The sequence below is a fragment of the Ursus americanus genome, chromosome 30, assembly GCF_024610735.1.
Source record: "Ursus americanus isolate L20-20 chromosome 30, mUrsAme1.1.p, whole genome shotgun sequence".
NCBI lineage: Eukaryota > Metazoa > Chordata > Mammalia > Carnivora > Ursidae > Ursus > Ursus americanus.
The window spans coordinates 31475996-31489906 of record NC_142156.1 but is presented as its reverse complement, the minus strand read 5'-3'; the positions used below and the strand labels follow the sequence as shown (position 1 = coordinate 31489906).

The window sequence follows — 13911 nt, the reverse complement described above, 5'->3', positions numbered from 1 at the left end:
GTCAGGACGAGAGCAGAGGCCAGAGTCTGGGACCTTACCCAAGAAGCCAGCTCCGGCGCTGTCAGCTCCCTGTGGGTCCTGGGGCAGGTCTGACGCCGCCAGATAAGGCAGGATTTCCAAACACTTCCTTTTTCAGAAATAGAATTCTTATCGAATGTAACATTAGAAGAACCCAATAGCTAGCAAATAAGGGGAGCTGCTCGTTGGGGGCGGAAAGTGCCTCCTGTGGGCCCCACCGTCCCCCTCATTCGATTCCACCTCCTCCCAGACCCTCCTCCTGCCCCAGGCTGTGTGCCTTCCATGCTCTCTTCAAGAACCGCCATCAAGCCCAGCTCTGAGGCCCTCCCATCTCCAGCACTGCCTACCTAAGCTCTACATAAGCAGGAAGCAGGATTCTAGTCCCAGCTAAAACTTGGTCTAGCAGGTCAAGGACCTGGCTTTGCATGTGCTCAAGCTGCGAATTTGGGAGGGAAACAAGAGTTCACAAAGGCGGGCCAGGGGCTGCCATGATTTTGCAGTCAGAATAATGTTTATTGAGAATGGCTCATTACAAACAAAATATATATATATATATACATATATATATGTATATGTATATATATATATACATATATGTAGAAAATCTCTGCAATGCAAAAGATCCCTTTTGTCCCTGTGTGGCTGGAGTGAACCAAACCAACTTGTCCGGTGTGGCTTTGCTGGGCCCCTAGCATGTGGACAGGGGTCATGGGTGCCACGTGCTATGGGCAGAAGGTCCTTAAGTCTGGGCTTTCTCCAGCCTTGTTTTCATGTGTGCAAGAACGCCTTTGCGTCCACCCTCACGACCCTCCCAGGAAGATGGCACCGTCTCAGGCACAGGTAGCTTTCTTGTTCGTTTTCCAGATGGGTGACCTCTAACTTGTAGCTTGCCCAGGGACTGTTGCTACATGCCGTGTGATGGACTGAGGTGCCGTGACCACTCTCCGTGGAGGCTGCTTTCTGTGACAGCCCCACCCGTCATCCAAAGCTTCACTTCCTCATTGCCTTCCTTGATGCGTCTGTTCTCACACAATTTTAGCCAGATCCGTCTTGAGGATGCCCAAACCCCACAGCTGCCACACGTGGTATTCCTGGGCGTGAAACCGGAACTCGCTGGGATCTTGGGCCACCCAACATTAAGGCAAAAGAGAGAAGACCAGTCTGAAGACACTGCCAGTCTCTGAAACCAGGGTGGCTAACCTGTTAACCAACCAACTAACGGTGCCTCCCCCTGGGCCAAAGGCTGCATCCGGTGTTGCGGAGCAATACGGCTGGGTGGTCTGGCAGCCCTCATAAGCAGAGCCCACCTCTGCCCCTCAGAGCAGCCATGGTGGGGAGGTGTCAGTCGGCTGGTGGGAAGATGCTGACCATGGTTTGCAGTCCCGAGGGGTAGCAGCTGCCACCACATCATGCCCTGGGCAACAGAAGACCAAGCACAGGGGTACAGGGGCAGTGTGGCTGCTGGGGCAGCCCTGCTTCTTCGCCAGAGACAGCTCGTGAGGGGTGGGTGTCCTTGGCCCCTTTGGGAATGATCCAGTTCCCTTAGTTTTTAGGTGCAGACCTGGATTCAAGACCCAACCCCACCATGTCCCGTACAAACTCGCCCCAGACCGATGGCTACATTTTGTCTGTAAGGTGAGGGGCCCTGGCACTCAGCCCACCAGCCAGCCGTGAGTCCCTTTCTCTGGGGAAGAGAACTTGGGCTGGCTTATCTGTTCTGTGGAGAGAGGGGTCAGTGGCTCCAAAGTACCTGCAATCTCACTATTATTGTATTACTTCAGCGTGACTCACTCCCCACAAGTGAAAAACTTAACTCTCAAAAAACCAAACAACCCTCTACCCCACCCCAAGAAAGAAAAAAAAAGAAGGAAATAGCTCTAGTCCATGCTCCGTGCAGTGCTGTGTGACCCTGGGCAGGTACCATCCTCTGTCAGGAGAGAAGAGACCCCACATTCTGTGCATAAGGTCCTGGCGTGAATATTAGGGTGGGGCCATAGGCCCCACCATCGCCTCTGGAATGCAGGCCCCAGCACCCCAGCACCCAGGTCTGTGAGGCTTGGGGCTCCCCACATAAAGAGAATGGGCCCCACTATCGGGGGTCATACTAGTGTCACAAGCCGTCACGGGATGGGGGGACCTTTGGGACCCAGGCGGATGCACCTGGCCCTCTGGGTCAGGCATTCTCGGGGTACATTCAGCACTGCCAGCCAGCAAGAGCCAGGGCCCTGTCTACTCCCCTGAGGCCCCTCCAATCTACAGCACTATAGTACCTGGAGGCTGAGGGGGGTGGCTCAGGGTCCTTTCAGCCTGAGGCCCAGCCCTCCCCAGGGCCTGGAGGCCTTGCAACCAGCCACAGGAACTTGGGTCCACTGGGAGGCAGGAAGGAGTGGCGGCATCCACCAAAGGGCACAGGGAAGTCTGTAGCACTTCTGGGGGAGAGGGGGGAGGGCAGCTCCCAGCAAGGCCTGGAGCAGTCCACAGCCCTGGGGGCCCGGCTTAGCTACATGGTCTCCAAACACACGGACACCATCCTGACAAGTGGCATCACTAGGGCTCAGCCCCCCAAGTCTGTGGGGAGATGAGCTCAGGCTTCTCCCCTGTCTTGGGTCTGGTTCGCAGGCAACAAGGGCACCCACAGGGCTGGAAGTCCCCTGGGCACAGTTCAAGTCAGGCCTGGGGTCCTAGGGGGGGCTCTACTCAGATGCTCTGGGGACACCTCCAGCAACCAGCAGGTGCATAGGATAAGTGACAGGACGGCATGTGCAACGCTGGCGGACAAAGCACGCATGCCTCAGGCTCCAAGAATTCCCTGGGGCTTTGTCACATGGGCCAAGGCTGCAGTTCCGCATCCAAGCCCCAGCAGCTCGGGGCCTGGGCCAAGGCCTCCTGAGTTGGCCCAGCTAGGGTGGGGCAGGGTGTGAGGGCCTGGGCACACCAGGCTCCCGCTGTCAGCTGTCCAAGTAGACAAAGAGGATGTCCTCATCCGTGCCGTAACTGGTTCTGGCTTCCTCGAAGTTACTGATGCTGGTGCTGCACATGCCTGCTGGGGGCAGGAAGGGCAGGGTGGGGTCAGACTTTGGGGGGAGTACACCTGCCTCGCTGGCACCCGGGGAAGCTGGGGGAGGTCTGACCATGTCTCACCTGCCTGGCCACCCTTTGCCACTCACCTTCCACCCACAGGAAGCCTTCCTTGCCTATTTGAGCCTCATGAACTCCTTCTCTGACCCTTCCCCAGTTTAGCAGATGGAGAAGGTGAGGCCCAGAGGGAAGAAACGTGCTTGAGGACACATGGGGTAAGTCTGCCTGAGTCAGGGCAGTCCTTCCCAGTCCCCAGGGCCGTGGGGAGCCCTTGCTGCATCTGGAGCAGGAGCTGGGCCTGGGCAGACTTTCCTTTCTGATGAGTATGCTTGCTAGCTGTCCTGGGAGGGCTGGACTGAGGGAGATAAGGGGAGGAAACCACAGAATCAGAGTGAGGTGGGGCCCTGGGCAGTGGTGTGGAGCTGGTGGTGTGGGGGAGACAGATGGCCTGACCTGCTGTGGCAACGACTGGAGTGTGGAGGCAGGTATAGCCTCGGGTTTGTGGTTGGTCTGTGCACGGCCAGAGGAGCCGCACAGAAGACAGGAGCCCAGGAGGAGCAGAGGCTTTGGGGAGAAGGCAGTGAGGGAACTTTTGGTCACCAGGTCGAATGAGAAGGAATCACGGGGACCAAACGGTGAACGCGGCCTGCCCCACCCACTGTCCCCAGCCCGCCCAGCACTCACGGTCAGCGTAGGCTGGGTTATTGTAGAAGATGCAGCCAGTGGCCCGGTTGTAGCCACGCAGCACGACGAAGTGGCCCTGGTAGTCAGGGGTACGGCAGAAGCAGCGGTGGCCGCTGGGGGCGAAGCAGCAGTACTTGACAGGACTGGAGCAGAGGTCGCAGTGCAGTACCCCAGAGTTCACCAGCACAATGGCCACGTGGCCCTGTGCCAGGTGCTCCTGGATGTCCTGCACGCTCACTGTGCTGTGGGCGGGAAGACGGTCAGCTGGCGTCACTGGGCCCCATTCCCCATCTCTCCAGTGCACCCCTGCTTGGATCACAAACCTTGGGGACATGGCTCATCTTCCCTCCCTTCTGAGCTCCTTGCAGGGGGGGAACATCCGGCTTTGTCACTGTGGCCTGGGCTCAGCCCAGGATTAAGCATGGGACCAGCGCCGGTGGGTAGGAAGGTTCTGAGTGTGTCCAAGGACAAGCTGGCCCTGTCAGGTCCTCTCAGGGATGGCAGGAAGTCAGCTCCAGAGGGGCCCCTGTCAGGGGCCACTGAAGCAGCACATGCAAGCCCACCTCCCGGCCTGGCTGGTGAATTTTTTTTTTTTTTTTGCTGAGCACCTTCCTTGGTCATTTACCCTAAATCATGTGTGATTTACACTGGAAGCTGTCGGTCCAATTTAATCCCCCAAATCTGAGCCAAGCATGGCTTTGTCAGTTTCCAAACCACATGCTTCTCTGAAAAGACTAGTTTTTTTTTCTTTCTTTTCTTTTCTTTTCTTTCCTTCCTTCCTTTCTTCCTTTCTTTCTTTTTCTCTTTTTCTTTTTTTTTTCCTTGAAGACTGCTGAGGCAGAAGGGGTCATCCGGGAAGGGGTGGGTCAGCAGCGCTTCCAGGGGATCCCTAGTTCAGCAGAGCCAGCTGCTCCCTGAGGCCGACTCTTAGGCACTGCCCCATTCAGTGTCCCACAGAAGGCAGCAAACTAAGAACTCTTCAAACTATGAATCAAGAATGGGCCAGGGGCTGTGGGGTAGTAGTCCCCTAAGCTAGGGGCCTCCTTCTTCCGCAGTCTCCTCAGGAGTGGCGGCATTAGCACTACGTGGCCTGGCCCAACTCCAGCCCATGGCCAAGTCACGTGGCAGTTTGGTTTGGTTGCCCCAGCCCAGGGAAACATGCCATTTCTCCATTTGGTCTTTGAAATGTAATAGCTGGCCGAGTTCCCAATGGTATGTACCAGCGCGGGATTTCAACTACAGGGAAAAAGTGGGGGCTGTGCCAGAAGGAAAAGCACCGTGCTCCATGGAGTAACTGGGTACGGACCACAGCACAGCCAAGCTGCCGGCGGTGACTGTGGGCAGCTCACGCTATTTTTCCCAGCCTCAGTTTCTTCACCTGAGGAACGGGGACAGCACCGGCTTCCCACTCAACAAGACAGCATGTGGCACGTGCCACTAAATGAACCTCTGGTGCCTTTCCTCCTAACATGTGCTTGTGTGGTGGACGGACGCGTGGAGCCTTTCCCCATTTTCCAAACTATCTATCGTGTGGTAACATTATGTTAACAATGAAAACAGAAGTCATTCAAGAACAGGGAGACCTGAGAAGAGTGGTGTAGGGTAGCCTGGTGGGGATCTAAGCTAACGTGCCTGAGCCTGGAGAAGAAAGTCATTAGCATCTGGGCAAGTTACTTCCGGGATCTGCCTGAATCCTGCCCTCATACATAGATGAGAAGGGGGGAGACCCCCATAAGGTCACAGTAGCCTGTGGGGAGATCTGAGGGCCAGGCCTCCCTGGAGAGCCTACACCCAGGGCTGTCCTCTGTCACCCTCTATCACTTTGCCAGCATGTCCCTTAGGCTGTCACCCCTTCATTAAGGGTTCCTGTGTTCTGTCTCAAGCTACCATTCTGTGAGCAGCTTGAGGGCCGGCTGGAGTCTGTCTTGCTCACCTGTCCCTCCAGGCCCTGCTTGCGGTCCATCCTAGGCCACAGTTTTGTGTACAGTAGGTCATAGAGTCTCACCTATCTCCACTTTATGGATGGAAACAGTAAGGCTCAGGAGGGCAAGTCCATGCCCTTGGCCACCTGGGTAGGACACCCCAGTTCCTGACTGCCGAAGTTCCTAGCCTTTCCTGTACGTCGTCCTGAGGCCTCCCCAACAGCAAATATGTGGGTGAGCAGGCACACAAGGAAGAATGAGGGGAGGCTCACCATTTTTCCACAAGCACCTTGCAGGTCTTGGCTTGTGCGAACAGCTGGTTCACCCGGGTCTCTTCTGTGTCAAAGTGCTTCCTGTAGAAGGACTGAAGAGAGAAGGGCAGGTTGGAGGGGCTGCCCGCCCTGGCTGCCCTCACCCCATCTGGATGAAGTACAGGGCACGTGATGGAGTGAACGACAGTGAAAGAGGAGAGGAGCCCAGTCTGCTGGGGGAGATGGCACACGCAGCATGCCTGGGCAGAATGCTGCATGTGTCGTGAACCGGCAGGGTGGCTGGCTGCAGCATATGGGACACACAAAGGTATGAGGATGATGCCCAGAAGACGGGTAGGCAGCCGAGCGCAGGTCAGCTCCCCGGCAAGGCTAGTCATCCCTGGGCTTGCGGACCCTGTGGGCATGAGCAGGAGTCTGTGCTAAGTGAGCAAAGGTGCGGGCTGAGCCCACCCAGATGTTCCTCCACTGTTTGGCTTAGCAAGGTGAGATGCAGGGAACATACTCTGTCGGCTATAGGGGACTGAAAGGGGGCTAGAGCCCTGGCGGGGGAGGCAGGCGAGACCCTGTTCTCGGGCTCTTCTCTCTGCCTCACAGCTACAATGATCAAGCCACATCCATTAGCCTTCTTCCCCTGGCCCGGAAGGTTCAAAGGAAAGTTAGGTTGACCGGCCCTGGCCACCATGTAACAACCCTCTTACCAAAGAGGCCAGCAGAGACTCTACTCTGCCAAGTTTTGGAGCCTGGGCCAACATGTGCCTCTGCAGCAGGCAAGACTGGCTCTAAATACATGGGTCGGAGGAGCAGGGTGTGCGCTGGTATAATCGTGAGGCTATCTTTTCCTTTTTCAAAAAGAAAAAAAAAAAAATAGAAAAGATGGTATTTCAGTATTTTTTTTCCCAGAATACCAATTACCCAGCTTGGAGCCATGTGTCCCTGTGACAAGGAAGAAAATGGGCAAGTGGTGGCAGGTCAGGTCACAGTGACATGCTCTGAGGCCCCGGACCCTGAGCGACAGGAGGGAAGGGTACAGAAAGGCAGCCTGAGACGCTCCTCCGCGTCAGCAAGTGCAGGCAGCAGGAGGCTCACTGCTCGGATGCTCTGAGCGGGCTGGGCCCCAAGGTCACCGACTAGATCGCAAGTCCTGCCCGTAGGGTATCTGCTGCTGCTCCCTGGTCTCTGCACACCTGAGTGTCCACTCGGTGTCCAGGCCTTGACCGTGCCCCCTTTCAACCAATGGACCTGGGGGAAGGCCTGGTGGCTGTGCGCACCTGGTTCTTGTAGCCCTTGTCGACGCCCAGGGTCTGAGTGCAGAAGCGGTGCCTCACGCCGAAGTGACGCATCAGGTAGGCCAGGTCGATGGTCCAGATGCTCCTGGTGAGCCGCAGCTCCCGCAGGGCACTCTCGAACTCACCGTCGTCCAGATGGCCCAGGTACCTGCGGGCAGATGGGCTGCTGAGGTTGGCTTGCTTACGCGGGGAAGCTGGCCGGGCTCACCCTCCTCCCAGGGGCCCACCAGCCATATCTGCGCTCCCACTCCCCGACAGTTTCCACCCTTTGTCATGAAATCCTGTATCTTGCCTACTTCTTGGGCACGACCTGAGGCTGCCTGGGCTACCATGTTGGCCCCAGAGTCAAGGATTCTGCTTCTTGAATCTCCTGAAGGTGGTGCAACTTTGGGTAAGTTGCCAACCTCTCTGGCCTCACTAGCTTCCTCTCTGAGATGCTTGGACCACATCAGTGGTCTTCTAAGTTTTAGACACAGAACCCTTCGGTTGAATACTATCTTGCCTGGAATTCCAGGAACGAAAACAGGTAAGTGACAGGTTGCTCTGCGGTTTCTGGCAGCTGCCTGAAAAATCTACAAGGACATGACTATGGCGCTCTATGCTCTGATGGTCCAGGTTCCTGTGATATTCACACAGCCTTAGTTCAACAGTTGGCTGCCTAGTGACACAGTCTTCCGGGAGCCTGAGGTTGGAAGGTCCTGTGTCCCAATGATAGGGTCACTCTGTGGACCAGGCCCGGGCACCTGGGACTTCCCTGGCTATCCTCAGAGCCACTACTGGAAGGCCTCATCCACCCTTTGCTTGCTTTTGCAGATGGGACCAAGACTGGATAGAAGCTGGGCCTCCTGTAAGCCCCAACCAAGAAAAGCCATATGGTGATGAATCCGTTTCTGCTTCCAGCCAGAGCAGATGGTAGACAGGGAGGGCTTAGGCCTGCCCACTCACCGCAGAACCATCTTGGAGCAGGCCAGGCCGCAGTCCCAGTGGTAGAGCTGCTGGATGATGGGCACGGGCAGCTGCACAAAGTCTCCTGTGTGGCAACACAAGGAAGTCACAGACCCTTGGCATTGTGCCTGTCACTGCCACCCCCACTGAGGCCACCGTCATTGGCTCCTACTCAGATCCTGTAGGGGCTGTTCAGGGGCCAGCAAACAGCTTCTAGGGTGCCCCAAACCTATTTTCCTTACAGTAGCAGTAATCTCCCCCAAACACCAGTCAGAGTAGGTCAGCCTTACACAAAATCCTCCAGTGGGTTGGTTCCTCTATTTCATAGGACAATGCCTTCATGGCTGCCGCCCCAGCACCCTCTGCCTTCTCACCTCCCCTCGTCCTCACTGGGCCAATCTCTAGGCAGAACCTTCACCTGCTGTGATCCCTTATGCCCCAGGGCCTTTGCACACCTCTTCCCCCTGCCTGAACTCTCCTAGCCTCCCAGGTGCCTAACCTAACTCCTGCCTTTAGATGTGACTTCTCAATGACGTTGCCTCTGTCATGCCTAGCCCCCCACTACATTTACTCCTAGCCCTACAGGCCTCTCTCTCAGAACTCTCTTTTTGGTGGGACCTCCGAGGAGGCTGGCACAGGGGAAGACACATGGGAGATGCTCAGCAGATATTCATGTTGAAATCATGAGGCCTCTGAAGGCTTGCCCAACTCCAAAGCCCCTATGGCCAGCAAAGTGTGAAGTCCACGGTTAGAAGGAAGGGAGACTGTCATGTAATCTGTATGTGCAATGCTACCCTAGGTGACTTCTCAGTCTGTTCTTGCCGAACAGTGTGGAGGAGTAGAAAGGGCCCGGCCTCAGCATTTTAGCCCCGGCTCTGCCACAGCCTGGCTGTGGGCTTAGCAACTGACTTCCTCTTGCTGGACTGAGTCTGGCTATCTCTAAAGTGGGGAACTTTGGTCTGATTCAGTCATTCAATCAACAAATATTTCTCAAGAGCCTAGTACCTGGCATGTGAACTGGAGATATGGTGTAAGTGACACAAACAGATTCCTGTACTGGTGGTCAGTAAAAACAAGCAAGGGTAAGAGAAAAACAGAGGGCTAGGTTGGGGATATGACAGCGGTGTGCCTTAGAGAGTGACAGTCAAGGAACAAAGACAGAGAGGAACAGCATGCAATGAGGTGCTAAGGCGGGGGCCAGCTGGAACGTGGCCTACTGGAACCTCCTACTCTGGGATCCCACAGAACTGGACGAAGTTCAGAGTCTGAAGAAATGGGAGGGACTTCCCTTTTGCAATCACCACTCACTGCTCATTCATGACACTCACTCAGCACGTGAAAACTCAGCCCACGCTGTTTCCTCATCTCGGGGTGGGGGGGGGGTGTCTCTGGCGTCTCTCTTAAACTCACAACTTGCCTGTGCAGAGCTGTCCCAGAAGCCGACTTGCCATGCCAGCCCTGGCTCCCACTGCATGCAACAACCAGAAGGATCCTGATGCCTGTCCTGGCCTTTCAACCTGCTGGCCTTTTCTGGGTAGTGTCGTGCCTGGAGTGAGTCCCAAGCTCCTACTCTCCTATGTCTAAACCCTCCTCAGCCTTCGAGGCCTGGCTCAGATGCTACCACTTCCGGTGCCTTCTCAGATCCCAGGCTGGCTACACCCTTTCCCTTATCTGCACTCTGCGAGGCCAGAGTTCACGCTTTGGCTCACGGGAGAGGACCCTTGCATTGAGCTTGTCTGTGTCCTGCTGAGCTGTTACATTCCCAGGACGCAGGGACCTGTGACTGCTCCTTCCCTGCCTTGTATTGGCCTTTCTCCCCCGCTTCCCCACCTCCAAGGGCATGCAACAGACACCAGCCTGAGAAGTGCTATGAGCACTCAGGGCAAGAGCGCGTTGCAGGTGCTGACGTGAACCCTGCCCTCCATCTAGAGGGCCCTGGCGCCCTGAGCCCAACTGGGCTGAGGCTTTGGTCCCTCCTTCCCCTGGTCCCAGATGCCTCTAAAAGGAACCCAGGCCATCATTCAAGGCCTTCTCACATTTGCCTCTTCCCACTGCTGTGGATTCAGTTCTAAGGGCTCTGTCCAGCCTGACTTCTGCTTATCCTCTGTCCCCAATCCCACCCCCAACTCCTCTCCAATCTGTACACCATAGCCAGAGGGATCCCAGTCCCAGTCTCCCATTGCTCTTAGAATAAAGTTGTCACTCCACACCATGGCCTGCAGGGCCCTGCCCAAACCAGGCCCCACCAGCCTCACCTTGGCCCTTATACCTCACTCACTCAGTTCCAGTGACTGAGGGAAACCCATCAGGCTGCATTCTACCCCTCTGCATGTACAGCCGTCTCTGTCTGGAAATTTTTTCCCCTGCAGTTCTTGAGGCTGCTCTTTTTTGTCATTCAGGTCCCAGCTCAAATGTTCCTCCTCTGAGAGGCTTTTTTTCTGACTATGCTTTGGAGGGCCCCCCCTTCCCAGCATCCTGTTTGTTTCCTTCACAGTACTTAGCAAACTCACAACTATTACAAAAAATTAATGAGAAAAATAAAAAATAAAATAGAGCTATTCTGTCTCCCCACCAGACTGTAAGCTTCCTGAAGACAGCGAATTTGCTAGTCTTGTTCACTGTTATTCCCAATGCCTAGTATCTGATGCTTAGCAGTAACTCAATGAACATTTGTTAGAAGAAGTGAACCTATTTTTTTTTAAGAAATAAAATTATTAAGCACTCTATGTGTGCTATGGTTTGGGGACACTAAAGATGACTAAGTCCCAAGTCCTGCCCTCCAGATTCATATTCTAAAATAATTCCCCCCAATGGGCTGAGTGGAGAGAGAGCTCTATGCGGGGTGCTAGTCTCTCATGATGAAATGCCTCCCTTCTCAAGAATCCTTCACTGTGGCCATAAACTGTCTTTCTGTTTCTCTCTACACAGGCTGTTCACTCCCCAGCCTTTGCTCTTGCAGATCCCTTAGTCTGAAATGTTGTCTCCCATCTCTGAACAGCCAAATGCTCTGGTCTCTTTCCCTCTCTGAGCCCTTCAACATGAGTATTTGAGGGGATCGCGTCTGCTTTCCCCACTGGCCAGACTGAGAGTATCTCAGTGGCAGGCAGGGACAGGGTTGCAGGTGCCTTGCCCCAGCCCCTGGACCAGAGCAGGCACTCAGACATGCTTGATGAATGGAAGGTGTTTTTCCAAAAAGGTCTTATCCCTTGAGATACCCAGGCCTACTTGTCACAACAATACTCCAACCCTGCCCCCAATCTCCCCTCACCCCAGCTTCTAGACTCCGGCTCCTCTGTTCACGACTCCCTCCCCCCCCTGCAGTCTGGGCTCTGGCACCAGCTAGCTGGGTCATCTTAATGGCCAGGCTTGGATTCTGTCTGTGCCTTTCCCTATTCCCAGCTGTAAATGTGGCACAGGACAGCTGCTCCCTAGGGTCCTTGTGAACTCCACTGCCCCTCCTCTTCTTGCCCTGATGGTAGAACCCCTTGATCCCGAGGCCCTGCAAGGCTAAACACTCCCACGTGGCCATCCCCAGTCTTGGCATGGGCAGGTCAGTTCACAGGGATCCAGAGATACTCCTGTGGGGGGTGATAACGGGAGGCAAGGCCCTCCAAGCCCAGAACTACTGCCAGATGTTGATGCCTGGAGCCAAGGGACTGTCCCACCTAAAAGTACGGTCTGCCTGTAAGGCCCTGGCCTGGCTTCAGTTGGCAGCTGTTGCCAAAGAAGGCTGGCCCTGGACACTTAAGTCCTTTCAACTCTATCTGCTCATGTGCAAAAGTGCAAGCAACAATGGTAACCTACTTTACAAAAGGATCCTTATGAGGATTAATAAGGCACTGCATGTAAATAACTTAGCACAGTGTCCAGTCTTGGAAAGCTCCCTATGAATGTGAGCCATTACTTCAGTGCGGCTCAGGAAAGGCAACTGTCTGGCCCAAGATCACAGAGTTAGATAAGTGGAAGAGTAGGGATGCAAATCCCAGGATAGCATCAGACCCTATACCCTGCTGCATTCACAAAAGAGACCCCTCCCTGGGTGTAACACCAAGGTTCCTGATGTCTTAGGGTGGGGTCCCACATGCTCGTGACCTCTCCCATGAGTTGGCGCCTCACTTAGAGTTACTAGCACTTTCTCTTTCTCATCAACCCTGAGAGCAGGAATCATTGCTTTCCTCCTCCCCCACTCAGAAGCAAACTGAGAACCACCACACTCAATGTCAGTCTTGGTTTCTGCCCCAAAGGAACTCAGGCCACCTGGGGGCAGAAGGAACCGCAGGGTCAAGAACTAGAGCAAGACAAAACCCTAAGTCTGGGAGGCCAGGGTAAGGGGCACATCCATTGCTCTGTGCTCTCAGCCAGTTCCCTGCCCCTCTAGGCCTCAGTTCCCCCATAGTTCCACGGAGGGGACGCGGGATCTTCTAAGGCGGTTCCAGCAGGACTTTTCGCTTCTGGGGAAGGTGCCGCCCTTGCCCCGCAACCAGGACCCTTCCACCATGACCGCTTTCAGAGCTGACTGGAGTTCCAGCCCTAGGAGTATCAGGAAATCAATTCCCAAGTGACCCGGGCTGGGGGCTGAGCGGCCAAGGCGGGAGTGTACACCTGGCCAGGTATCACTCAAAGTTCTACAGCCCGGCCCGTGGCGGCGGTCGACCCAAGGTCGCGCGGCTGGACCCTGCCCGCGCTAGGGCGGGGTCCCCCTCGTTCCCCGGGGTGAGGGCCAGGCCCTCGGGGAGACACTGACCCGGCTCGAGCGGCGGCCCCGCTGCCTCCGCCTCCGTCCTCATGACTCGGGCCGCGCGGGGCGCCCATGGCCCCGGCCCGGCTGCAGCTTCGGCTTCGAAGGGGGCGGGAGAGGGGCTGGTGCGTGTCAGGTTCCTCCGCCGCCGCCACTGCCACTGCCACCGCGGCCGCCGCCACCGCCACCGCCAGCGCGGTGGGGAGAAGGGGAGGCGGCGGCAGGGCCGCCCCAAGCCCCGCCCTGCCCCTTCCAGGCTTCGGCTCGAGGCCCCGCCCCTCCCTTAAGCCCCACCCCTTCGCCGGGTCTCAAAGAAGCCCCTCCCTTTCTTTTCCCCCGACTTCTATTCCTAGAGGCCCCCAGCCTCCAGATCTAAGCGGGTCCTGGCCATTGGCAGTCTCCGCTTCTGGTAACCCCGCCCCTTTCCCCACGCCTCGCGTAGACGCGCAGGCCCTTTCACGCCACGGTTCCCCGGAAGCTCCGCCCTTTGCCTGAGCGCGGCCCCGAAGCCCTGCCTTTCCACCAGCACTGGTTCCCCAGAGACTCCTCACCTTAGCAAACTCCGTCTCTCCCTGGCCTCACTTCTCTGCGAGCCCCAGGCCAGGTCCTATCCGTACACCCCGGGGCTCCAGGAGACCTAACACTACTTCGACTTCCTTGAGGGACGGCCGAGGGACGGCCCCCGCTCTACTCTAAACCTGTTTCTCTATCCGTACGGTGAGATACCTCGCCTTGCTGAGGGCGCCCCTTACCTGGTGGTGCCGGATTCCAAAGGTTAAATTGTGAGGGTAGGTCCTGGCCCTCAGCCCCACTGTCTTCTGCCCCCGATCCGAGGGCCCAAGCCCCAGATCACCGCCTTGCCGTCCAGCCTGTCCCTGGTGTGAGATGCTTGGAAACGCGAGCCCCCTACGCCCCTTTGACGGCCTGAGGATCAGTGTTTCCGGCGGCACCTGAGCCCTGTCACCCGC

General features: G+C 56.2%; 1 protein-coding gene across 4 annotated transcripts; it reads right to left on the bottom strand.

Moving 5' to 3' along the window:
• Window positions 1–507: 507 nt before the first annotated feature.
• Window positions 508–13864, bottom strand: GUCD1 (guanylyl cyclase domain containing 1). Of its 4 annotated transcripts, XM_087857553.1 has the most exons (8): window positions 10234–11456; window positions 8198–8290; window positions 7243–7408; window positions 5975–6066; window positions 4821–4926; window positions 4258–4268; window positions 3781–4022; window positions 508–3061 (listed from the first exon to the last, which is right to left on the bottom strand). In XM_087857553.1, exons 1-8 carry the CDS (start codon window positions 10416–10418, stop codon window positions 2967–2969), a joined length of 990 nt encoding a protein of 329 aa, XP_087713679.1. In that variant the 5' UTR covers window positions 10419–11456; the 3' UTR covers window positions 508–2966. The 4 variants fall into 4 exon arrangements, with proteins under 4 accessions (XP_087713679.1, XP_045658435.1, XP_045658433.1 ...); XM_045802479.2 differs by lacking the exons at window positions 4258–4268; window positions 4821–4926; window positions 10234–11456 and adding an exon at window positions 13696–13864 and having other exon boundaries at window positions 8206–8290; XM_045802477.2 differs by lacking the exons at window positions 4258–4268; window positions 4821–4926; window positions 10234–11456 and adding an exon at window positions 12950–13128 and having other exon boundaries at window positions 8206–8290.
• Window positions 13865–13911: the final 47 nt, after the last annotated feature.

Bases quoted from the DNA above. Each gene is read 5' to 3' on its own strand.
- GUCD1 (XM_087857553.1), bottom strand. From the start codon at position 10,418: ATGGTGTGGAGTGACAACTTTATTCTAAGAGCAATGGGAGACTGGGAC. The intron at 7,409-8,197 runs GCAGGCCTAAGC...ATCTGCCCGCAG, and splicing joins GATGGTTCTGCGGTGAGTGG to GTACCTGGGCCATCTGGACG. The intron at 6,067-7,242 runs GTGCGCACAGCC...TTCTCTCTTCAG, and splicing joins ACAAGGGCTACAAGAACCAG to TCCTTCTACAGGAAGCACTT.